Source organism: Battus philenor, unplaced genomic scaffold (genome assembly GCF_028537555.1).
Source record: "Battus philenor isolate CCGP_79_NKW_IND1 unplaced genomic scaffold, ilBatPhil1.0.hap1 SCAF_11, whole genome shotgun sequence".
Classification (NCBI taxonomy): Eukaryota; Metazoa; Arthropoda; class Insecta; order Lepidoptera; family Papilionidae; genus Battus; species Battus philenor.
Genome location: NW_027181673.1, coordinates 8,295,082 through 8,317,832, shown reverse-complemented (window position 1 = coordinate 8,317,832; position 22,751 = coordinate 8,295,082). Strand labels below are relative to the sequence as shown.

General features: G+C 32.5%; 1 protein-coding gene and 1 non-coding gene across 2 annotated transcripts in view; one reads left to right on the top strand and one right to left on the bottom strand.

Annotated features, from left to right (window-relative positions):
* The window catches only part of LOC137929970 (dehydrogenase/reductase SDR family member 9), a 62,591-nt gene extending 42,047 nt beyond the window's left edge, over nucleotides 1-20,544 (top strand). Inside the window, exons 2-6 of the mRNA XM_068773136.1 lie at nucleotides 13,312-13,517; nucleotides 15,690-15,915; nucleotides 17,606-17,779; nucleotides 18,717-18,951; nucleotides 20,094-20,544. Coding sequence (XP_068629237.1) covers nucleotides 13,347-13,517; nucleotides 15,690-15,915; nucleotides 17,606-17,779; nucleotides 18,717-18,951; nucleotides 20,094-20,316 — 1,029 coding nt within the window. The 5' untranslated portion in view covers nucleotides 13,312-13,346 and the 3' untranslated portion in view covers nucleotides 20,317-20,544. The remainder of the gene's footprint in view (nucleotides 1-13,311; nucleotides 13,518-15,689; nucleotides 15,916-17,605; nucleotides 17,780-18,716; nucleotides 18,952-20,093) is intronic.
* Nucleotides 16,290-16,360, bottom strand: TRNAG-CCC (transfer RNA glycine (anticodon CCC)). Its single transcript has one exon. It is a non-coding gene; the product is annotated as a tRNA-Gly (tRNA).
* Nucleotides 20,545-22,751: the final 2,207 nt, after the last annotated feature.

The window sequence follows — 22,751 nt, the reverse complement described above, 5'->3', positions numbered from 1 at the left end:
TACAAAATTCCATGGTAATAAGTTATAGAGAATGATTGGCTATAGATGCCTTAATGAATAAATGAATAGGTCATTTGCTGTAATTTGATGTACGGTAACCTTATCCGAAATTAAAAGGTTACGGAAATAATAACTAAATTAAGTAAGAAACAGCATTTTCAAAATTAGAATGACTACAGATTAAAATTAATTATTGTTTACTATCTGTATCTGCCGACTTTGTACTGCCAGAAGTTATTGACCTGTGGTTACATTTGTTTATTTTTTCAATTGAAATACCGTGTGATTGGTCACTTTATAGCAATTGATTGGAAATAGGTGTAAAAGTTTTAGCGTTTTTTGCTGAAAAATGAGTTATACATTCTCTCTTTAAAGCTTTTACATCTGTAACTAATCGTCCTGTATGTCTGTAACGAATTCTGAGACTGTTCAAAACTTTACACCATTCATGTACAAATTCCTATAACTTGTACTAGAGACGTAGGCTCGCTAGTATTAATCTTGGGCAACGGTAATTTGTCTCAAACGAAGCGGTCCGCAGCGCTCGGCGAGTCTGCAATAATTACACACGGCCGTGTAACGCCGACGATTGGTTATGCCTGTGCACTCTAGATACAGCTAACTACTGCCCATTTAATGGATTTCAGTCATGGATGTTTAAGTCTTTATTTTAACGTTCAATAACAATTAATCTGACAATTAACTTAATTTTCAAGGTTTAAAAATCAAGGATATTTATGAAACTACCGAATTATTTTTCTATTTTATAGTTTATAACGGAGCACGTGTTTTGATATTAATTTATTGATTCATTCACTTTTTGTTCAATTCCATCATTTATAGTAATGTTTGAGCCTGGCAATTGATTTGGCACGTCCGAAATATTAAATTAGAGTAATGAAAACCGCCTGTGTTTATAAATGATTAATATTTCGGACGAAATTTATTTATGACGTGCCAGATTAAATGTCAGGTACTAAACGTCAAGGAATATACCGAAAGAGCAGTATTTAAGAGAAACTAGTATTAAATTGACCTCCCCTGTAATTAAATTCCATCAAAAATAAAAAATAAAACATATAATATTATTGTTTTATAATACGTTATTGTTACAAAAACAACACTCGGCGAAAATAATGACGTATTGTGTAAGTGAATCAAAAAAACAATAAGACAAGCTATTTATATAACCTGAATATATATAATGAATATAGGAGAAAAAAAGAGTACTCTTGGTTAAAGTTACAATTTTGAACTTGATAAAACATGTACCTATTATTACGACAAATATTATTAAAATATCGCTTCATCTTCCTATGCCGTGCTAATTTTAAAGGACAATTACATTTATTTGCAAGATTCAACTAAAAGTTAAATTGCGTCTTTGCAGATATATTCAGTCTATATTTAAACATTTCAACGTTAAAAGAATTTCCTGTAAATTTTTTACCACAATTATAAATTATAGGTCACATTAGATAATGGTACAGAATGAATAGATCATTAATTTTTCTGACGCATTTCTAATTATTTATCATATCAATAGTGTACCTGTTCCACAATTAGTGTAGTACGTGTTCAAATGTAGCACGAGCAATTTTTAACATCTTACTGTTTGCGTCTCGGTCGCAGTTCCTTAAAGTTTTTATTAAAGATAAATTTCTTTTTAGATCTATTTTACAAGCCTCAATTTGTCAACTCGTTTGCTATAAGTATCTTAAATTCGCATCCCGATAGAGTTGAATATTAGAAACACATTATAACGAAATATTATTATGACATAAATTAAGCTACATTGTTATTTAGTTTCTAAAACGTGTCTATGTTCTAATTTTCTACTCATATATGTTATTTTTTATACCCATATTCATCCAAGTTATACATTTTTAAACTAACTTACATTTTATACTGCTACAGGAGTTTTTCACCATCCCTAAAACCATTAGGATAAAACACTGGAAACTTGATAAGGATATTTCTCCTTCTTTCTTCCTTTCTTCGTATAGAGGTCTGCAATGGAGTTTAAAAGGGCGTTCGCCTAACTGTAGTCTATAAAACATGGCCAGGATATCTCTATATTAAAAGTTTCCAAGAATAACATTGCCGGCTACGCGGAGCGGGCGGGCAATGTTATCAATGCATATAATATATAAATTCTGCGATATCAATAAAATTAATTATATACAGTTTATTTTCGTTTCGTTATTATTTTCATTTTTAGTTTATATTTTTATAAAGTTAGAAAAAGATATCGAACTACAAATTACTAAATCTAAATTACACAAACGACTCCTCTTCCTTCTCCACTTCCTTGGGTCGTATCCCTCACTATTCCGTCACCGGAACAATAGGTTGAAGGTGGCCACGAGACCGCAGGTCCATTCGATCTGGTCCGAACTACGCTTGATCGTTTTGCTTCGACTACTGTGAAGCCATACACATCGCCGAAGATTACCACAGATGGCGTAACATATCTGGCAACATGCTTTCCAAAAAGAGTCACAATCCACAGTAGATTTACGCCACATACTATGAAATAGATACAATATTTCTAAAAAATATGTTAGATAGGTATAAGTATAAAAGTCAACATCATAAAATCCAGGAGGACAGTACGATGCAACGGTCGCAAAGTTACGTTGTTAATTTTAGCGCATCACTATGTTCGTTTTACTGCGTTTTATTGCCTCGCTCGCATTGTGCTGATTAGCCAGCGCTTGCAGTCGGTTTAGCACTTTGCAGCGTGGTGGCACATCGCTAGTTCCTCATTACAGTCTGACGGTGAGTGCAGACTTTCACACGTATTACACAACACGCTCTGTTACAACTTCGCCTGCAACATGTTACGAATAAAAACAAAGTAAATTAATACAAATACTTTGTTTTTATATGGTTTCTTAAGCTTTGTAGTATATGAATTATATTTTTTTTTGTAAAGTTTTATCACTTTAAATATGATAAAGCATCAAGATAAAATTATTTATATTTAATTCATATATTGTTAGTTTTGAACGTTGTGTGTGATCTCGGACTTGGGATTATTTGTTGAGAAATAGATAACAAAGTCATTGCAATCAATCTTTATTTTGATATATGAATATTCAAATCACTTATAATCCTCACAAAAAAAAATTTATAAACTTTTTTTTGTGCGCTCAGGCGTTATAGTTTACAAATATCACAATTAGTTGTAATCCATTTTTAACTGTGCGTAACATAACTGTCTGTAAATCGATAGGAATTCGAATATGAAATAACTCAAGGAGTATTATTACAAGTGAATGTTCACGACATACGACACGCTCCTCGGTCAATGATCTCGTCTCGATCAAAATAAATGATTTCTGTCGCACCGGTCCATTTCAGAAACTGAAACAAAATAGAATAAATCAACCGTATTATGATTCAATTTATTACAAACTTAATTGTGTTACTTTAGGAACCATCTTGCAGTGTCCTTGATTTAAATTAAAATGATGTGATTTTTGTGGACTCATTTAAATATCATTATATTAATACTATAGTGTATATAACAAACGTTGGTAAATTTCATATTAAAGAGCAACTGTTAAGTTTCCGATTGGCTCTTCTCTGCACATGAACTATCTTCTTCGAGCTGGTGGATAATACTACTTAAATTAAAATAATTGATCGTTCCAAAGTGCGTGTAAAGTAAATTTAAATTTAAAGTAACTCTTATTTTAACACATATCTTTATAAGTGTAAAGGTTTTTATATTAGACACAGGTTAGATACTTAACTAAAAGGTTTGAGTATTTAAAGTATACTTATCAACTGCCATGCGATCGCATCGGTCAAAAATAGTGATAAAGCTTGCCGTTTAAGGAAAGGTGACAATACGGTGTCGCACGCGCTCCCGCTGATATATCTCACATAGATGTCGAGTTCTGATAGTAACCGGAAAATTGAGTCGTGATTGAAATCAAGAAGGAATATGTCAATCATAAATCAATCTGAATAATACTTAACTGATAAACAATCACTATTATTTATCCTTAAAATGTATTGCTTCCACTTTCTTGTCACATATGTACTACCTATATTTGGTGGACCGGAAGGTAATGTCGTTTCTGTCGTCATATTTTCTAAAAAAAACTTATTGACTTTTATCGTTCCGGCATTGAAAATTTGTAAACTAGATGGCAAAGGGTTGTTGATAACGTAGATAAATATATTGTTTATTAGAATTAAATGCCTGTTAAAATGTAATCGTGTGATTTTAACATAAGAAAGCGACATAACTTTTCGGTCCCCCTAATACATAGGTAGTAAGCATGTACATTGTTTCGTTATTTTCATACTGAAACATTTCTTTCTTAATAGCTCCTGGTTTGTTTGGCTATTATATTAATTGTTTACATTTGCAAATATTCAAAAAGTATCTATTTTTAAGTAACCTAAAATTTTATCCTAAAATCACAATTAATAACTTCAGTAGCACACACTCTATTTTAAACTGAAACGTGAAATCTGTGTCGAATGCCTAAATATTGGGCTACCGTAGTTTTAAATACATATGCTGGAGGAACGTAAACCGTGGAAAATTTAAAAGCTACGCGTGAATAAATAGGAATTGGTTTACCGTATTGACCTACATATTTGTACGTGCTGAAAATGAAGCGTTTACGAAAATAGTTTTTGTATGTCCAATACTGAACATGGGGTTCACTTAAAAGTTACAGCTTACAAGCTGTAACTTTTAAGTGTGTTTTTAAATTTGTAATGATTTAAAAGTCTAGTGAATCAATATCTCGTTACAGTCGCCATTAGCAATAGGTCATTGGTCCTCACGGGTAATCATATAACTAGTAAAACATCTCCGATCATACTAAATAGTAGAGTTGTTGGAATTTCTTCTGCCACTTCTTCTTCTATCGCTAACTCTTTCGAAGTGGTAATAGTATTATTATCGAAACAATCGCGACCTTGTCTTCGAATGTTAGGCGGATACTTCCGAAGAGTGTCACCTCAAGCCGAGGTCCTCTCGTGTTGCCTTGTCTTAGGCTAAGTGCCCTCTGCGTTCTGACTCCTCGACGCCCAAGCTTTCAATCTGTAAATGCCTTTTGGGCAACAGTAAGAGTCTGGACCATACCAAAAAAAATATTACATAGTATTGCAATAAATATTATTTAACAATCTCTATAATAACATAGACGTATATTAACATAGATAATGGAAGTTTATCTATGACAATCTCATAATTTACTATTACCGTTATTGCTTTTATGTGTTTTTGTGAGAGTGAATTAAATATATACAGACAGGCTTATCAATCTTAATACGTGCAGATGTACAAAAACGTGGGAGTGTCACTCGCGATGCAGATAACGAGGCGAGATCAAGGTCGTTGTACGAGATTTGTACATATCGTTGCTAATTAACTTATAATTGCTTTAAATTATAATTTCATCGAAGATATTTTAATAACACAATACTGTGTAATGCAGTTTTAAAATTTATCCAATGGCTTTTTACTGTTTAAGAGGACGTAGTCATAAAAAGAATTTCTAATTTATATTAATATTTTTTGTCTTTTGTAAAAGAGTTTTATCATTTTATTCAATGTAAACACTTTTTGTATTTTTTTTCCTTATGAATTTATGTTATTGAATACGAGTATAAGTAAAAGATGAATTAGTTGACCCATATTTTAGTAAAAAAAGTTATTTCGTCATAAAGATAGATAATGATAGATAGATTAGAAACTTTTACCAGAACACTTATTGACCGTTAACTTATTATCTATTTATTTTTTTGACTCTGCTTCACAAGGCATTATTGTTGTGGAGAAGTAGCAAGTAACTCCACAACAACACGTCTTATAATAAAGTTTAACACATATTTATACCTATACACTTTATCGGATATAGTCTAAATGAAATGAAAATAATTAGGCGACATCACAGCTAAGGATTATTATCATTTAAATATTCGTTTAATTAATAAAAAGCTTTTTTGGTCAATTTTTTTATATCATGATTTTTTTGAATTTTATTAATGGTAGTCCAATAATATTTTGCGGCGTTTTATTAAAAAAATATATATTTCCGATTATTACAAATGAATGAAAGACTTTGCAATCGAAACTTTTCACGGTGCCTTGTAAATACCTCACGGACGGCCCCTATTTTTAAATTTATTATAATTATTGTATATGTAAAAAATATTACTATACATTGGCAATATTATTTAAAAGATAATGGGACCATCATATCTTCTAATTTTTGAATATTGTGAGAAGATTGTTATTGAGTGTTAAAATAAGAAAACACTAAAATTGTAAGATAATTGGCGACTAAGTAACGTCCAAATCACGTACAACGACCTTGATCTCGCCTCGTTATCTGCGTTGCGAGTGCCACTCCCACGTTTTTGTTTATCTGCACGTATTAACAATGTGCACTATCGCGACGGTAATGATCTTAGTAAACAATTCAATAACTTACACCGCAAGAACATCGCTGTTGCACGTCATACTATAAGCAATCCTTTTTGTAACTTTATGATAAAACAAAATGATTATGATATAAAATATTAATTATTTATTTATTCTTCCAAATCAATTTTATCCCCTTCAAATTAATGTCTGTCCGATAAACTATACTTTTACCAGCGCTTTTTCCAATCTTGGAAACAGTCGGAATAGTCTGAGTCCGGCCTTCAAGACCTTCGATTCCATTTTTATCTCCTCTATCGTGTCAATACGGCGTCTCCGCATTGCCCTCTTGAGTTTACTGAATAGCCAGAAATCGCACTGAGCTAAAACAGGCGAAGACGGTGCATGCGAAACGATATGACGGGTTTGAAAAAATTGTAAGGTTTGACAGAAACACGCACAGAGCCAATTAAACTTTTTGACAAACAGACGCTTAACAAATGTTAAATACAGTCCTACCAACTAAGTAAAAAAAATGATCTACCTATCTGATGCACGGGAGTTTTTAAATTACAATTTAAGCTTAATTTTTTATCACAGTAGTATACAAATTCTTCTTTTAATACAGGTATACAGTAAGGTTTCTTTTATGCAGTGGATACGTTCTTAAGGAAAGCGCATATAAAAAATTCGCATTAAATAAACTACTAGCCTGGAAAAAGTTTACTTAAAATTAACTTAAAATCTCGTACAAAGATTGTAAAAATTAAAAGAAACAGGGTAATAAGTATTTCGAATATCTGAAACAAATTCATATAACATCTGAATAAAGTTGTATTCGAATTCATTTTGTTTCATTTTATTAAAAAGTAATATTGTTTTACATTTTTTAATTATTAACGCTATATGACGAATTGCTGTGAAGTGGTTTCAAATCACCTTCAACAACAGAAGAGACTGTCTTTGCAATAGATATTTGCGGTAAGGGCTATATATGTTCATAAACTTTATTCTCGTTATATGCGCTTTCTTTTCTGACAATTTGTTAGTTATTTTTAATTTGCGCTGATAATCTTACTATCTCTGTTACATCAATTTATACGTGGACTTACTTAAAAAACCTATATGTATGTTTCTCCAAAAAAATTCGGTAAAATAAAGATAATCAGCCTAAAAATAGACCTTACAGTATTTATTTAACTGTGTTTTTCAAATACACACACGTTGCAATAGCGGATTTGATGCAGTATATACATTCTCTATCCGTCAACCCAAGTTGGTGCAGAGATAACAAATAGCCAGGTTTGTAAATGTTACAGAAAACTTACTAATAATTTTTATATTTCTCTCGCTTTATTATAAACCTGTCAAAATTACTGCACAACCGGAATCATTTACTAAATATTTTTTTCCTGTCTGGAATCTGTTTTACTCATACAAAATGCCGGACGACACAAGACGAAAATATCAAAAATGTATCAATTATATTAGGTATAGTTTCTTACTTTTTTTTTAAATACCATATCTTGGAAAGTAAATTCAATATAACAATTTTATTTACATTAACATGTTACATTCTCCACGCTTTACAGGGTTGGGGTTTTAAATAGAGTATTCGGATAAATTATGTCAATTTAAAAAAAAATATAAATTTATTATATTTCAAGTGACTTCATGATTTAAATTCGTTATAAATTTATATCATTGAATATAAGTATTTACGTTGCGAAAGCGAATAAGAGATAAATTTCCAAGTGATCAGAGCAGAATAATTCACGACAACAGAATTGTTACTTACGAATATCAGCTTTTATGCGCTTTGTACGACCGAGAGGGCCGTGACTCGTAAACAAGCAATAAACCCTACATCAAAGACGACACAGGGATATAAACTATTAGCTCAATAAACTTCAGTACAAAAATAGGGTATCACATAGTTGACGAATAGAAATGGTAATTGAGCCATGACGGCTCGAAAAAAGAAGTTATCTAATAGTCTGTAGTTTAGTTATATACGAGTATATAATGCATTCGCTATAATATTTGAATACAATGAATTATTATTCTTCGTCGCTCTATAAACTTCCGGTAACTAAGTAATTGTTTCTAATAAGAAAGTCAAATTCACAATGATCAGTTGAAGGAATACTTCCGAACGTTGCAGCAAACGGAATATGCATTACCTATATTTTAAAATTAAATATTCTTAAAATTAAAAAGTTTTAAACACAACTTCAGAATTTATATGATTTCAATCATTAATAGTTGTTTAAAAAGAAATGTGTTTCTTAATTGAACGTAACTGTAACAGTTATTCGCAACGAAGCGTTATAAAATAAACCGGTCTAAATTATTGCACAACCCGAAACATTCACGGTACATTATTTTCCCGCCTGGAATCTGCTTTAGCTATGCCAAATGTCAGACGGCACAACACGAACAGATGGTACTTCTTATCATTAACAAAAGCAAAAATGTAAAACTAATAAGTAAGACAATCTTTTTTTAATTACATACATCGTCATTACCATCATTTCAGCCATTTTATTCGTCCACAGCTGGACATGGGTCTCCCGAATACAGGGCGTATGTCAAAATCTCGTAATAAATATTGTTAAAAATATTTAATGAGCAATATTTTTGTTTAACTTTGTTTATTAATGCCATTAATTAAAATAATGTATTAAAAATAAATAAATACAACCCTTTTAAAAGTAAAATTTAGTAAAAATTAGATTAAAACAATCTGTACCAAAATCCTAGCATGTGTAGCATTATTAAAGAACATTTTCGTTTTAGCTTTACATTTTGATTTAAACATTTATTTACTCGGAAACATGTCTTTTTCAGCAAACACTATCGAAAAATCCAGAGTTCAAATTAGTAACAACAATATGAATGTTAATGTAAAAGTAAAAAGGACTTTCTCGCTGTGATAATATCAATTACGGCAAAAACATTTATCCATTCGACGACCATTAACTTGCTGCGGTTTTATGGGAATCATAAATGTCTTTTATTGTGAAACTGAACCAAGAGTTCTTTTATTATGCTAAAAAATAAGAAATAAATATTACAATTGAACAATGTCAACGTTTGTAGAGATTTATGTTTTATACTTTGAGTCTGAACTGGGAACATTCAAAAGTGAGACCGCTTATTATGTAATTACGGGCACATGTACACAACAAGCCTTTATTGTAAATATTTATACTTTTCATTTGGTGCTACTAACTACAGGCTAGTTACACAGTTTTACCGTCGTCGTCGTCGTTTCAGTCCATAGATCAATAGATCTATAGGGATATATCATAATCGCTTGGCAGCAAGGTTGGCAATCGCAATGGTATTTTGGCACCCAGAAGATTTTGTGACCCATGCTCTAGAAACTTGCTTATGAACAGTAGCAATCCCATATATGCAACTACATGCAAAGTGTAAATTATATAAGATTGTATACCGGATTGTATACCGGAAACGAACCCGCGACCTACGATTGCAAGTCTCAGTCTTCTATGCTGGGCTACCATTTGCTTGTTTTATACAATTTAAATTTTACAAAATGTCGACATTTTCACATTTGTTTCTGAAAATTTCGCTGGACGTCGGCCGCTTCCATCCAGGTCTGTGGGATATCTTTGCTATGATGATGATGATAATGTGTAAAAATCTAAAAGGAGCAAATCTAAAATAGATGCCTATCTAGTTTAAATATCATATTATAATTTTAATTCGAATAGTTTGCAAGTCGAAATAGTGATAAATGATGAATAGTAATTTCCGAGAATGATTTTATTCTTTTAAAGTTATTTTATGATATTTTTATTATTCATTTTGTCATATTTATAAAATCGAAATCCGTAGTCCAGAAGCAGAAATAGTAATAGTAGTTCCCCAGTAAATGCAATCGCTTTCATTTGGGCAAAATGAATTGTGCGGAACCCATAAAGAATAGTTAGTTTTTTTAAATAAATTAAGACAGATGAAAAATATAATAAAAATATTAAAACTAATGAATGTTGCTAAAGTTATGGTCGTAATTCTATAATTATTTGAATACAGTATATGTCCTATTATCATAATTTGCTCAATGTCCCTGTCAAATTTAAAAAAAGAATTTAAGGAAGTATTCTATGCCGATATGAAATTTTTTTGGCACTTGAATTTCGTTAGAAAAATACTGACAATAATTTTTCATCATTTCATACTAATAGACGTTTGAATAAAATGATTCCCCTGTCGAGGTGTTAACTAATATCATAGTAAAACTAAGAAACGTTGGCTTATTTTAAGAAGGCTCAGAAATTCAGATAAATAATGATAGCACCCATAACTTTTTGGCCAAGGTCTCCATATTATCATGGAAATAGGTTAAATCACGTTTCTCAACAGGCGCTTAACTGTCGAGGCCACTTGTTGACAATAACGCCCCAAGTGTATTCAAGGAAGGTACCTGTATATTATGAAATACTTATTCACGCTACCCAGGTAAGTAATGTGTGGGTAAAACGAATGTAAAATAATTATAGCTGGTAAACACTTCAATCCACAATAGAAAAAAAACCTACACAATTACCTATCGTATTGAATTTATATAATCAACTATTATATATAACTATTTAGTTCTATTGTCTAATCGTATTTAATTACAATTTTTTTATAATTAACTTGAATAATGTGATGATGTGAATGATCAATTTAATATTATTGTATGTCAGTGAGTGTTTATTTTCTCTCATATAATGTATTTTACACTTTATCAATTAATGTTTTCAGAAAATATAAATATATAACATAATGATATATATAACATAATGATGATATAGTATGAAAGAGCATTTCCTAAATTTGCGTTACTTTGTTTTAATTTTTTTTTAACTGTCTCAGCAGAGGTTGTTCTGCCAGAAAGTATTGGTCTGCCTTTTCCAATAAAAAAAATAATGAAACTTAATTATATCTTAGTGATCAATCTATAGTAGTATATTTATCAATATCTTAGTGATCAATGTAAATCGATGTAAAAGCTTTAAATCTTTTTGTTGACACAGACAATATATAATTTGAAACGTTGCAAAAACTACTAAAGTTATAATAATAAACTCCAATAATTTCAAAGCAACTTCTTTTTTATTTCAATACCACTTTTAGAACCGACCAATTTTATTCACTCGAAAAACTCGACAATAAAAGACCCTAGAACGTTTCAATACAACTTAATACACGGGAATGTTTAACAAAAGAATAATAGATGTTTGGACGTTAAACGACATGCTTGTGCAAGTATTCTAAGCATTGTGTATGTACGGAAAATCTTATAAACAGGGTCGGATTTAACTTAGTACAAAATATAAAAAATTAGTGGAAATTTATATGTCTAGTGTCATCACGATTGAACATGTTAATTTTAGCCGTAATTTGCCTACTGCGAGACATAGGCTTCACCAGAGTTTTTTAATAGGACCTGTTGAAAGCAACCTGTATCCAGCATCTTTCAGCGACCCTTTTTGGCTTTCTGTCCGCCTTGTTAGACGGCCATAGCTGCCTTTGCCACACCGTGGTCGCCAAACCTCAATGGTGTAGAGTAAAAAAAAAACAACAGATTGTTTAAAACATCACAAAACAACGTAACAGTAATTCGATATGTATTCGTTTTGTTAAGAATGCATTACTTGGAATATTTAATACTTCCAATCCGTCTCTGGTTGCAAGCTGCGAGTTTACGCGGGCGCCGCGTGGGAGATAAATCGCCGGAACCAATGCTTAAACAACAAGACACGATCGTCATTGTTCACTATTGTGTATCAACTGCATCCGTAGTGGACAATTGCAAACAAATATTCTTGGTGATTTGCTACCGAGCTACCTTAATGTATGTTACTTCCTCAAAAGTTTAGGTAACTAACAGTTTCGCACAGAAAACATTATTGAAAATATTAAACGATGTAACAATAATTCAGTAGTAACAATAATAAAGGTTTTTTCAACAAGAACTTTTGTTTTCAAATCAAACAACAAGATTTCTCTCTTTTAATCACGTTTGGGCATTGTGGGCGTTTTTTTGGAACGAAATGTAAAATTTAAATATCGTCTGGCCCCTTATAGATAATATATAATTTAGCCGCACAGCCTTTTTAGACTTTAGAAACTTTTTGGTATTATGTTGTCAATATTATGCATATATTATTGGGGATAATAGAAATGCTTATTCACGTTTTTGTGGCAAAGAACTAACAGTAGAATTTCATGCAATAATGAGATTGGAAATCTTAGTTATGAATATTTTATCAATTTCATGGATCGAAGCATATAATGACGCGGCACGGTACTGATAAAACCACACGTAAGTGACATACATATCTCTTGAGAAACGAAGTTGTGAAAAAGAACACCATTTATCTTAATATAAAGGGTAAAAAACGAGTAATTTGTTTTATCACTTCGCTCACTTAGATCGATATTTTTTGTGAAACTAACAAAATAAATTAAGCGTTTCTCTAATGTACATCTGCATTGATTATTTTGTTCATACATGACAAGGTTATTTTAATACTACACTGAGTAAACTTGAAATTATTGATTTTATTATACTCTAGTACATAATATGCACCTTTTTCCTATAATACGGGTATCACTATAACGAAAGTACGAAATCTTCACTATAATTAATTTAACGTAGATTGTTCGTGTCTTGTTTAATTAATATTTAAAGAGTTGTTTAATACTGTTTTTCTGATTTTTCGCTTTCTTAACGTTTAGATATAAGCTAGCATAATTATGCAATATGTACGCTGCGATATGCGATATTTAACTTTGTACAGTATTACACGAACTTAATATAAGCTTATATTATAGGCTTATTTAGAATAAATAAATCAACATAATTTTAAATCAATTCTTCTTCTTCTACATTTCAGAAGCAGTTCATAGAATGCTCGCAGAGTGAGGGACAATGGACTCTCTGACGTGGCTCTCGCTGGGCCTGCAATTGGCTGCGCTCTGCTGTATCGTGGGCGCACTGCTGTTGTACTTGCTGCGAAAAGTGCGCGTCGCTGAAGTGCTGCCAACCGACAGCGCAAAGACTGTACTGGTGACGTCCGTGGACACCGCACTAGGCTTGCAGGTCATTTCTTTTCTCCATGACGCATCATCCTAAACGATCTTAGTGCTAATTAGCTTTCCAGTCCGGTCTCCTGACCGGGTCCCGTGGCAGACTACAAACCTAATTACGCTAAAAAGGTCTTTGCTTAACGCCTTCAGTGCCTTGTCATCTAAAACCCGGTAAATCTGTAAATACCAACTTGAAAAGTGCATTTGTCAATCACAAAATACATTGAAATTCTTTCCTCAAAGGCATTTTTCCCGTGACTTCCAGGTCTGCTGAAGCTAAGGATGAGAAGCTCTATATTCGTCCTTTCTCTCTCACTAGGTTTTTATTGCGACTTTAATTTTAAATATTCTTACAATTTATCTCTGTCAAACAGCAACTCCTGAAATTTTACAACCGTGTCAAGAATGGTTCTTCAAATTGCATCCAAACTCATAAATCCAAGTAATATGTTGCAAAAATATAACAATTTCTACAAAGCAATTGTCAAACTGTGTAAAATGCTGTTCTCTCGCTTCACGCAATTACATTGCTAGATAACATTAAATAATGTTTTCGTAGTTGTGTAATGTCTCGCAATCATAGAACAAAACCCGTGGGTTGAAAGCGAATTAGCTGTCATAATGAAAGTGTCTATGCTTTTCTACAAATCTTATCAAACCGATTTAATAAATTTATAGTAACTTTAATACAAGCTTTGTTGTCAAAGTTATATTTATTTTGTGAAAACTATACATTTATATTGAATAATTACTTTCAAGAATTATCATTTTAACCGTAGGATATCCAGTGCAGGTCATGGGCCTACCCTAGTGTTTTCCAATAGAATCTGTTGGAAGCAGCCTTCATCCAGCTTTTTCAAGCGACCGTACCATGGTCGTCTGCACACCTTGTATGTGAACAGTTAAAGCTTAAAAGCCAAGCAGTGATCTGTACGGCCTGCGTCCTGCTACTTCAACTGAAACCGCTGGCACATAGCCCAGTTAGATTAACTTTCGATTTCTTTATTTCATTCCAAATTCGATCTCGGAAAATACCCGAGCGCATCCCTATGTAGGAGACATAGTCTTGAGTAATAGTGAGCTTGTTAATGAGACCAGGAGAGAATTTACACTTATAAGCGTGAACACCTTACTACTACTAATGAATGAATTTACGATTATTTTTCGTTTTTAGTCAATATAAAAAATAGCCACGTAATGTAAAGAGAATTTATCACATTATTACTATTCGATTTTCAATAAAACTGTGGTTTTTATTTCTTAAAATTTCAAAGAGATATAAATTAAAAGAAGTAGAACTAGTTTTAACATTGTTAACTTAAATAAATACTGACCTAATCTCTGTGAAACCGCTTTGAAGCGATGTTATTAAGTTATTGTTACTAAAACATTAATGTAGGCGGCGACCTTGCAAATTTGCATGTAATTAAAGTCTTCTTTCGCCTAACATTAAAAGCGTATAAGCGCTTAATATTTTTTTGATTATTTCTTAATGTTTATGTATTTTTATTTTTTCATGTACCTTTTCTTTTTTAAACGCTTTTAACGTATTTATCTGTAAATAATTTTCTTCTTACTTGCTTCTATGAGATAATCGATAAGTGAACTTATTGAAAAAGCAGTATGCAGACAATGATTTTTGAAATATCTTAGAACATATTGATAAAAAGTAAAAAACTCGTAAATTAATAATTTATTCTAGAATAATTGTTATCTACTAATTTTATAAAAAAGATTAAGGTATGTAGGTAAATAGATTTAATGTTGATCTGCTTTTTTCACAGATATTTATGGTTTTTCTTAACCTAGTGCGTGTTTATTTATTTATAAACCCTTTTTTTACACCAAAATACCAACGTTTTGGTTTTCTGTCAACAAACTGTAGTAACAACAACAAACTGTAAAATTGTTATTAGTCGGATTTTTTATTGTTTTAGATTTGTAAATAACATTGTATATTTTGTTGGCAATCCATAATAATTAAATTTAAATTAAATGAGGTTACTCTGAAAAGCCGCGACAAAATCTGTGCGAAATGCCTCTAGTCATGGAAAGAAATGCCAAGATACTAAAAAAGCCACAACTGATCGATGTAAGAAAACGCGACTAGTTTAAGAATGTCTTTCATGGCCAGAGATGTATGGATGTTTTTATTTTAAGCATACGAGTTATACTTCTGTTGCAGATAGCGACATATCTGAGCGATCGTGGTTGGCGCGTGATAGCTGGATGCCGCTCTGGGGGTCTGGGCGCTCGTCTCGCTGACTCTTGGCTCCAAGCCCACGTGGCAGCCACCCCTGAAGATCAGCCCCCGCCGCGGCTGGCAACGCTCGAGCTCGATGTGGCCCGGGAAGATCTACTAGAGGAAGCTGCTAGAGCCACTGCACAGCATCTGCCGGCTGGAGAACATGGTGAGATATAATGCCATCAATGCCGTTTCGTTTTACATCGTTTAACAATTTCATGTTACTTTAAAAATTATATTGTAATAATTCTTTAATAAAATCTTCAACATTTAGTTTATAAACTAAAAACACATGTGCGAATATTACGTTTTACAAAATATAGTGTTTGTTACTGATAACTTAAAATAAAATTTAATAAAAAAGCGCTTTTATATATATATATTATATATTATAAGACTCAAATTATTTATTTATGAATATAACAAAAATCTTACAAGAAATATGATTTTTGAAACAGAATCAAATCTTTCAGAATATCACTTTTTGGAAAAAATCTAAAATATTTAAAATGTAGAAATGTGTATTCTGCAAAATGACATTGCACTGCCCGGGAATCGAACCCGGGTCGCAAGAATGGGAATCTTGCATGATACCACTACACCAGCAGTGCTCGAGGACACTGTGTAATTTAAAAGATATGTATCAAATTAATTAGTCTTTAAATGTTATTTTTTGTAAAACAATTTAGAGTTTAATTTAATAAAATACAATCATAACAATATAAAAAAAAGGAAACCGCCTTATATATAACTCTATTCGCAAAGTTTATTAAATGTATGAAACAAATAAGCGCCATCTATCGGACTACCTGCTACAAAGAAAATTCTAACATTTTTATGCAAAACTACTCAATGTTGTAATCAGTTAATACATGCTGCTAATAATAGATGGCGCTAAACTTAATCAGATTTTTACTTAAATTAAAATGTTTGCTATAAATTTGCAAATTAAAACAGACGCTGACAGACAGGAGTCACATATCAAAGGTCAGATCTATCAATTATCAATCGAATATAATAAATGTTAATTTTCCTCGAATTTTTGACTTTTAGTTCCTCACAACGAATATTAAAATGTAGGACCTGTAAATGCTTACATAGTAACGTCACCGCAGTAAAAAAACTTTTTAAAAACCAAGTAGTTAATCAAATTTGTGTAGCAAATGGACCGACCGATGTTCTGATAAGAACTCTTGGTTAAAAATTTAAATGTGCATCTTGTTCGGTATTTAGCAAATCAAAATGAGTATATTTGCGTATTTGAAATTTGCGCTTTATTGCCGCATTAGTTCAACTTCAACTGCAGTGACGAAAGTCCCGCGCTGTATGCAAGAATAAGGTTGTTTTTGGTTCCCTGAGATATGTTTTGAAAGAAATTGGTGCCCCGGCGGTTGTTTCTCCATACAAAATTTATTAAATATCATTTATTAAAATTTAAAAACTTATATATGAAAAATAGTAATAGAGAAACAGTAAATATTACGGATAATAAACTCGTAACTCCCAAATTTCGTCTAGAAAAAGTTAAAAAAAGTCGTTCATGGGTTTGAATGTACACAAATATAGCACACCTAATAATAAGTAATACACCTACAAAATAAAACGTTATTATTATTGAACAAGTCTTATTATATACTGCATAGCATTCGAGTTTTAAGATATTCGAAATGTGTGGAACTTGGTTTGTTGACTTATTTACATGATTCTAAAGTATTCATCGAATATTGTTTTTGACTATTGATTTTCTAGCCGACTCTTCTCAGCAGAGCCGGTGGTACCTTCTTGTTCAGTTCGTTTTTACTATAGTGCTTGGAGACACCAACTTGAATAACGATATTCTAAATTTGAATTTGCAGGGGTGTGGGCGGTGATCAACACAGCAGGCAGCAGTGGGCGCGGAGGTGCGGCCTGCTGGGAGGCGGCTCTGCGCACCAACGTGCTGGGCGCCTTGCGCGTTGCGAGGTCTTTCGCGCCGCTGCTAGCCGCTGCCGCCGCTGACCACCCACACGCCGGACGCCTCTTTTACATCGGTAAGCTTTTTATCGCTATCCCATAATTACAATCAGTCACTCGGATACTTTCGAATCAAAGTAATGTCATCATCCCATTCCTACATAAAACAAAAAAATGCTAAATATTAATGTGCTTCAGAAAACCATTGTAGCTATAGTCCGTTCGCGTTAAAGTGCTGTGTAATCCTCATTGTTCGCAGCTTCGTCCCGTAACCAAACAAATATTAGAAAGTTAAGTTTACAGTAACTAGTTAAAGGCAAAGATTCAAACGCAACGCCATTTTGTTTGATGTCTTTTTAATATCTTTTAAGAAATGAATTGGTGCCGTTGATGTAGAAATTTTGGGACTACTGATCCAAAAAATGCGATACTCCAACAGGTTGAAATATGAAAGGTCACTTTTTCAAAAATGGCGTCCAATTTGTTCACAAACTGGCGACCAGAGCGAAATTCATCTTTGACACTAAAATTCCTAGATGGAAAACGGTAAACCACGTTTAAGTTATTAAATCAAGTCCATAAAATTTCGCCGGGACTTGCGTTGTAGTTTTACCAAATTTCTTCATGAGATTCACCCATTTTAACAAAAAGAAAAACAAACGGGAATTAAGTGAGAACAAAATTTTACTAACTTTTGTCTTTTCTTAAAATGTAATCTTTCTTAATGTCATCAAAACTAGCAAGATAAAAAAGTACAGTCAGAGAGGTATTATTTCAAGTTTGTGCACACTATGTGGGGAAAAACTTGTTCCCCGACTTAATATTTTCAAAGCCTGTTAACCACCACCATTGTAATGACCAAAGCGCATCGTTAACCAACGGCTTTGCACGTATGTCATACTGTATTACACATCCAGATAAAATATTCGCCTCAGCGAACAAATGATGTTTTGTGAATTCATAAAAGTATACCGATTTTAATTATTAATATGCAAATTTGTTGTCATATTAAAGGATTAACATCGGACACGGCATGCGAGTACTTGTCTCGGGGGGGTTCGGTAGCGGCGAGCGAAGGCTCCGCGGCTGCTGCGGCGGCGCGCTGGGGCACTTGGGGCGCAGCCCGAGCGTTGAGAGCATCTCTACGGGCGCGCGCCCTGCACGTCGTGCTACTACACACGCCTGACCTCTCCGCAGCCGAGATATATGCCCCGCCTGTACAGCTCACTGCCCCAAGCCAACCAACTAGGTAGTGCACTCAAAACTATCATCATTTCTGCTGTATCTGTGTATCTGTATTATTTACAAACGATTTCTATTACGATCTTTGAAGCAGTTTGCATCCTGCGATTACCTTAACGCATCATCTGCTGGACTATGTAGTTTACTTTCCTTCATGAATTCCACCTACCGATTTTCTCTTTCTTTATTAGTTCTCGTAGAGAAATGACTCTTATAACAACCGTGAACTTACCAATTCCCAAAATTGTTAGTCAATTTATTGTTTAGTTTGATAGAAATTAGTACCACTTAAAATAAAGCTATAAGAATTTGAAATGTTTGTTAATCGAGAAAGAACCCATAACAAACTGCCCCGTTTGTTTGTAATCCTTTTTAAAATCGTCTTTAATACAGTAAATAATGACAATTGTTTCAAAACCTGTATTGCTACTTAACAAAAACTAATAACGTTTAATTATTTTAATAATTTATTTGATGAACTGTTAAAATTTATTGCCTGATAATTATGAATTATTATAAGGCAGCTTATTGTAAAAGCTTACACAGGTGTTTGTAAAGGATTTACTAGTTTTAGGGAACCTAGATGAAGGTGTATTTAAGATTTTCTTTATTTATAATCCTATATATTACCTTGTGTACATTGCTATTTTACATTTATCTTTATACATGTAGACATAGACAACATTTTACTATGTGTGTTATAATTTTTACTACTCCCAACTTTTATCTCTAAGTCTTTTGGTCTCACATTTCAATTAGACTGTATCTCTTCTGCAGTTCAAAAAAAAATATATATATATAATCGTTATTCTGTTCATTTCTCCATTTATAGTTAGCTATTGTTAGTTTACCGGTTTTCATTTGACAGAGCTTCAATAATCAGTCTTTTCTCTTTTATGTATCTTCTCTTTAAATTACACTTACACTGTTTACCAGATGTTAAGCTGTCTTTTCGAAAACGAAAAACATTCGAAAAAATATCTTATGCGGCGTAATGTTGAATCGGAATGACAATATCATAAATCTATGTTGTATGACCATAAAAAGAGCTAGGTAATCTATTTGTTACATGTATTATAATAACTAGAGCCAAATAGGTTTAAGTGAAACGAAAATAACATATTATTAAAGATTTTTTAATGCTTCCAGTCGACCCGATACTCCTAGCTCCGAGGTCAGTGCGACAACAGCAAGCTGCGCCGTCACCATGCCAGGAGAGGCAGCGGAGTACAGCGCTAAGGTACTGCCCACTGCAGCGCTTAAACTGTTGGAAGATGCTCTCACTTCTCCAGCGCCGAAGGATTCTTACTACTTGAAAGTGAAACACGACTCATGGTTTACAAGAATGCCCTCCTTGAGGGTTGGACATTGAGTAACAGTACAGGGTGTAGCTAGGAAAAGTCTATTTTAACCCTTAAATACATATTTTTGCCAATTTTTAAATGTCTCCAATTATTTGAAAAAGAAAATATTTCATCCCATTTCAAACGTACATAAAAAGTATAAGCAACATATCATGTGAGAAGAAATAGATATTTGAAATAAATTTGTTATAAAAATTGCGATTCTTTATACTTTTTAAAAAAAATTTCAAAACACGCATTTAAGAGTTAACTTTGGTTTCTAAGATATCCCTATAATTTTTTTATAAAATGATTAAAATTATCACCAACTTAAAATGAAATCTATTTCATAAATATCTTTAAAATAAAAACTAGAAATTTGCTTACTGATCTCTCTGCAAGGATGAATCTACAATATTTTTCCCGCAGTTATTGTAAATTGTCATTTACTTTACTATGATTTCATAAAAATTAAACATTTGTTTAAAAAAAATTGTAGCTACGCCCTCTATCACAATCTCCATCTCTCCCACTCTTTTGTTTCCTATTGTACTCGTACCTTTGCAAGAAAGTGAAATATTTTGAATGTATATACGCACAAATTCAACCATAGAATGCACCTAAACATATAGTCTAAATATTTTTAGATGGTTTATCGGACAACTAATGTAATTAAAATTACGGTCCAAAATTATTTTTAAACGGTTTGTTAGCAGTAAATAATAAATGTGTAGGTACACTTATCCAAAGAAATTTTATTTTATTTTGCTTAGAATATCCAGATATATTAAAAGTGGATTAGTACGGCAAATATTTATATACTCATTTGTGTTATTGCTCTGTATATCAACTTTTAAAGCTATTTTTTATCTTTTCTATCGACCCACTGATCCCTCGTTAGTCGAGGCACGTGGACAGTGGATGTATTGTGCCAAATAATAAAGGTACTAACAAATAACTAATCTAGACATCGAAAACACTTATAAATGTTGTCATATCTCAAATATTTGGTAGTACCTTTCTCTACGATTTTGTTTCACGAATGCGGATGGACATATATTGTCACTTCACAACGAAGAAAATATTATTTTTTGTTTGTTTTATAAACAGTAGCACACGAGCGTATGCCGTGCCAATTTCATACAAATTTTATCAATAATCGGTGACAAAGTATGTCCGAGAAAACAGTAAATTAAACTTGATTTAGGTGTAAATCTTGTTTAGCCTTATTACATTTTACATCTAACTAATCGCAGAATTTGTATGTCTGTTCGTTGATAGTGGTGAAATGTAAAGATATCGTGTCACAATTATAATATGTAAATAATTTTTGTTTTGTATATTAAACCATATCATTAAACATTAAAGTGGTTTCTATTTCAAAATCCTTTTGTATTATTAAATTTGAAAGAAAATAATTTATTGATAAATCATGATTTTATTCCTCTCATTAATATCTATCCTTTTGAAAATAGTCTTTTTTATTTATTTGGGAAACAGAAAACATAATAAAATTTGTAATTATTTGCATATACGTCATTCAAATAGGTTCCACAAGTTAAAAAATCTCGTAAACAACAAAAGGTTGTGCGGCCTGTATACGCACCAGAACATATTATTTAATATTTTTTTAAAAAATGATTACATTCAAAGAAAATATTTAAAACATTTTTTCTAAATTTAGAAAGGTGAAAAATGTTAACAGAATCAGTAACAACTGACGTTAATAATAATAATAATGCCCACATATTCTTTACACTGGGCGTAAAGTACATGCCTGGGAATGAAAAAACTAGATTAAGCTTACAAACAATTATTCTGCCGTGTCAAATACAATGCAGTGAGCCCAAGATATTAATAAAACTTGGATGGGCAGCGTTCAGAAAGCTCGTCCTTAAATACTGCAATGTCTGAAGGGGATGGTCTTTGACCAGTATGTGTTACCAGTGATGACGTATATATCTGAGTTGTGATCGTTTACAATGGGTTTTTCCGAAAAGGCTCAAGGTCACCAAAAGACCGAGGCAAAAGAGCAACGAGGAGGGATGCGCTCGCGGCTCCGATGCGATATCAAATAAAGGAAATTCACGGAATAATCAAGGTCACAACGTAGCTCGATAAATTGCTCGTCTGAATTGGCAGTGGGCGAGGCACATCGCTCGTGCCATTGACGGCCGTTTGGCCAAAAGGTTAACGAATGGCAACTACAAGCAGGTAGACGCTGCGTGCGTAAGCCCCCCGCTAGGTGAACCGATAACATAGTCAAGGGAAGTCGCTGTATGTGGCAGCGTAAAGCCGGTTATCATGGAGTGGTGAATCGATAAATTTGATGCCTGTCACTAAACTCGGGAGTAATTTTTTTTTGTATATTTTCTATAACGTTCAGGGAAGTTTATTTAGGAACACTTTTCAAAAAACAGACTCTCACTTTACAAGGAGCAATGTATGCGAACCCCGTTTCCAA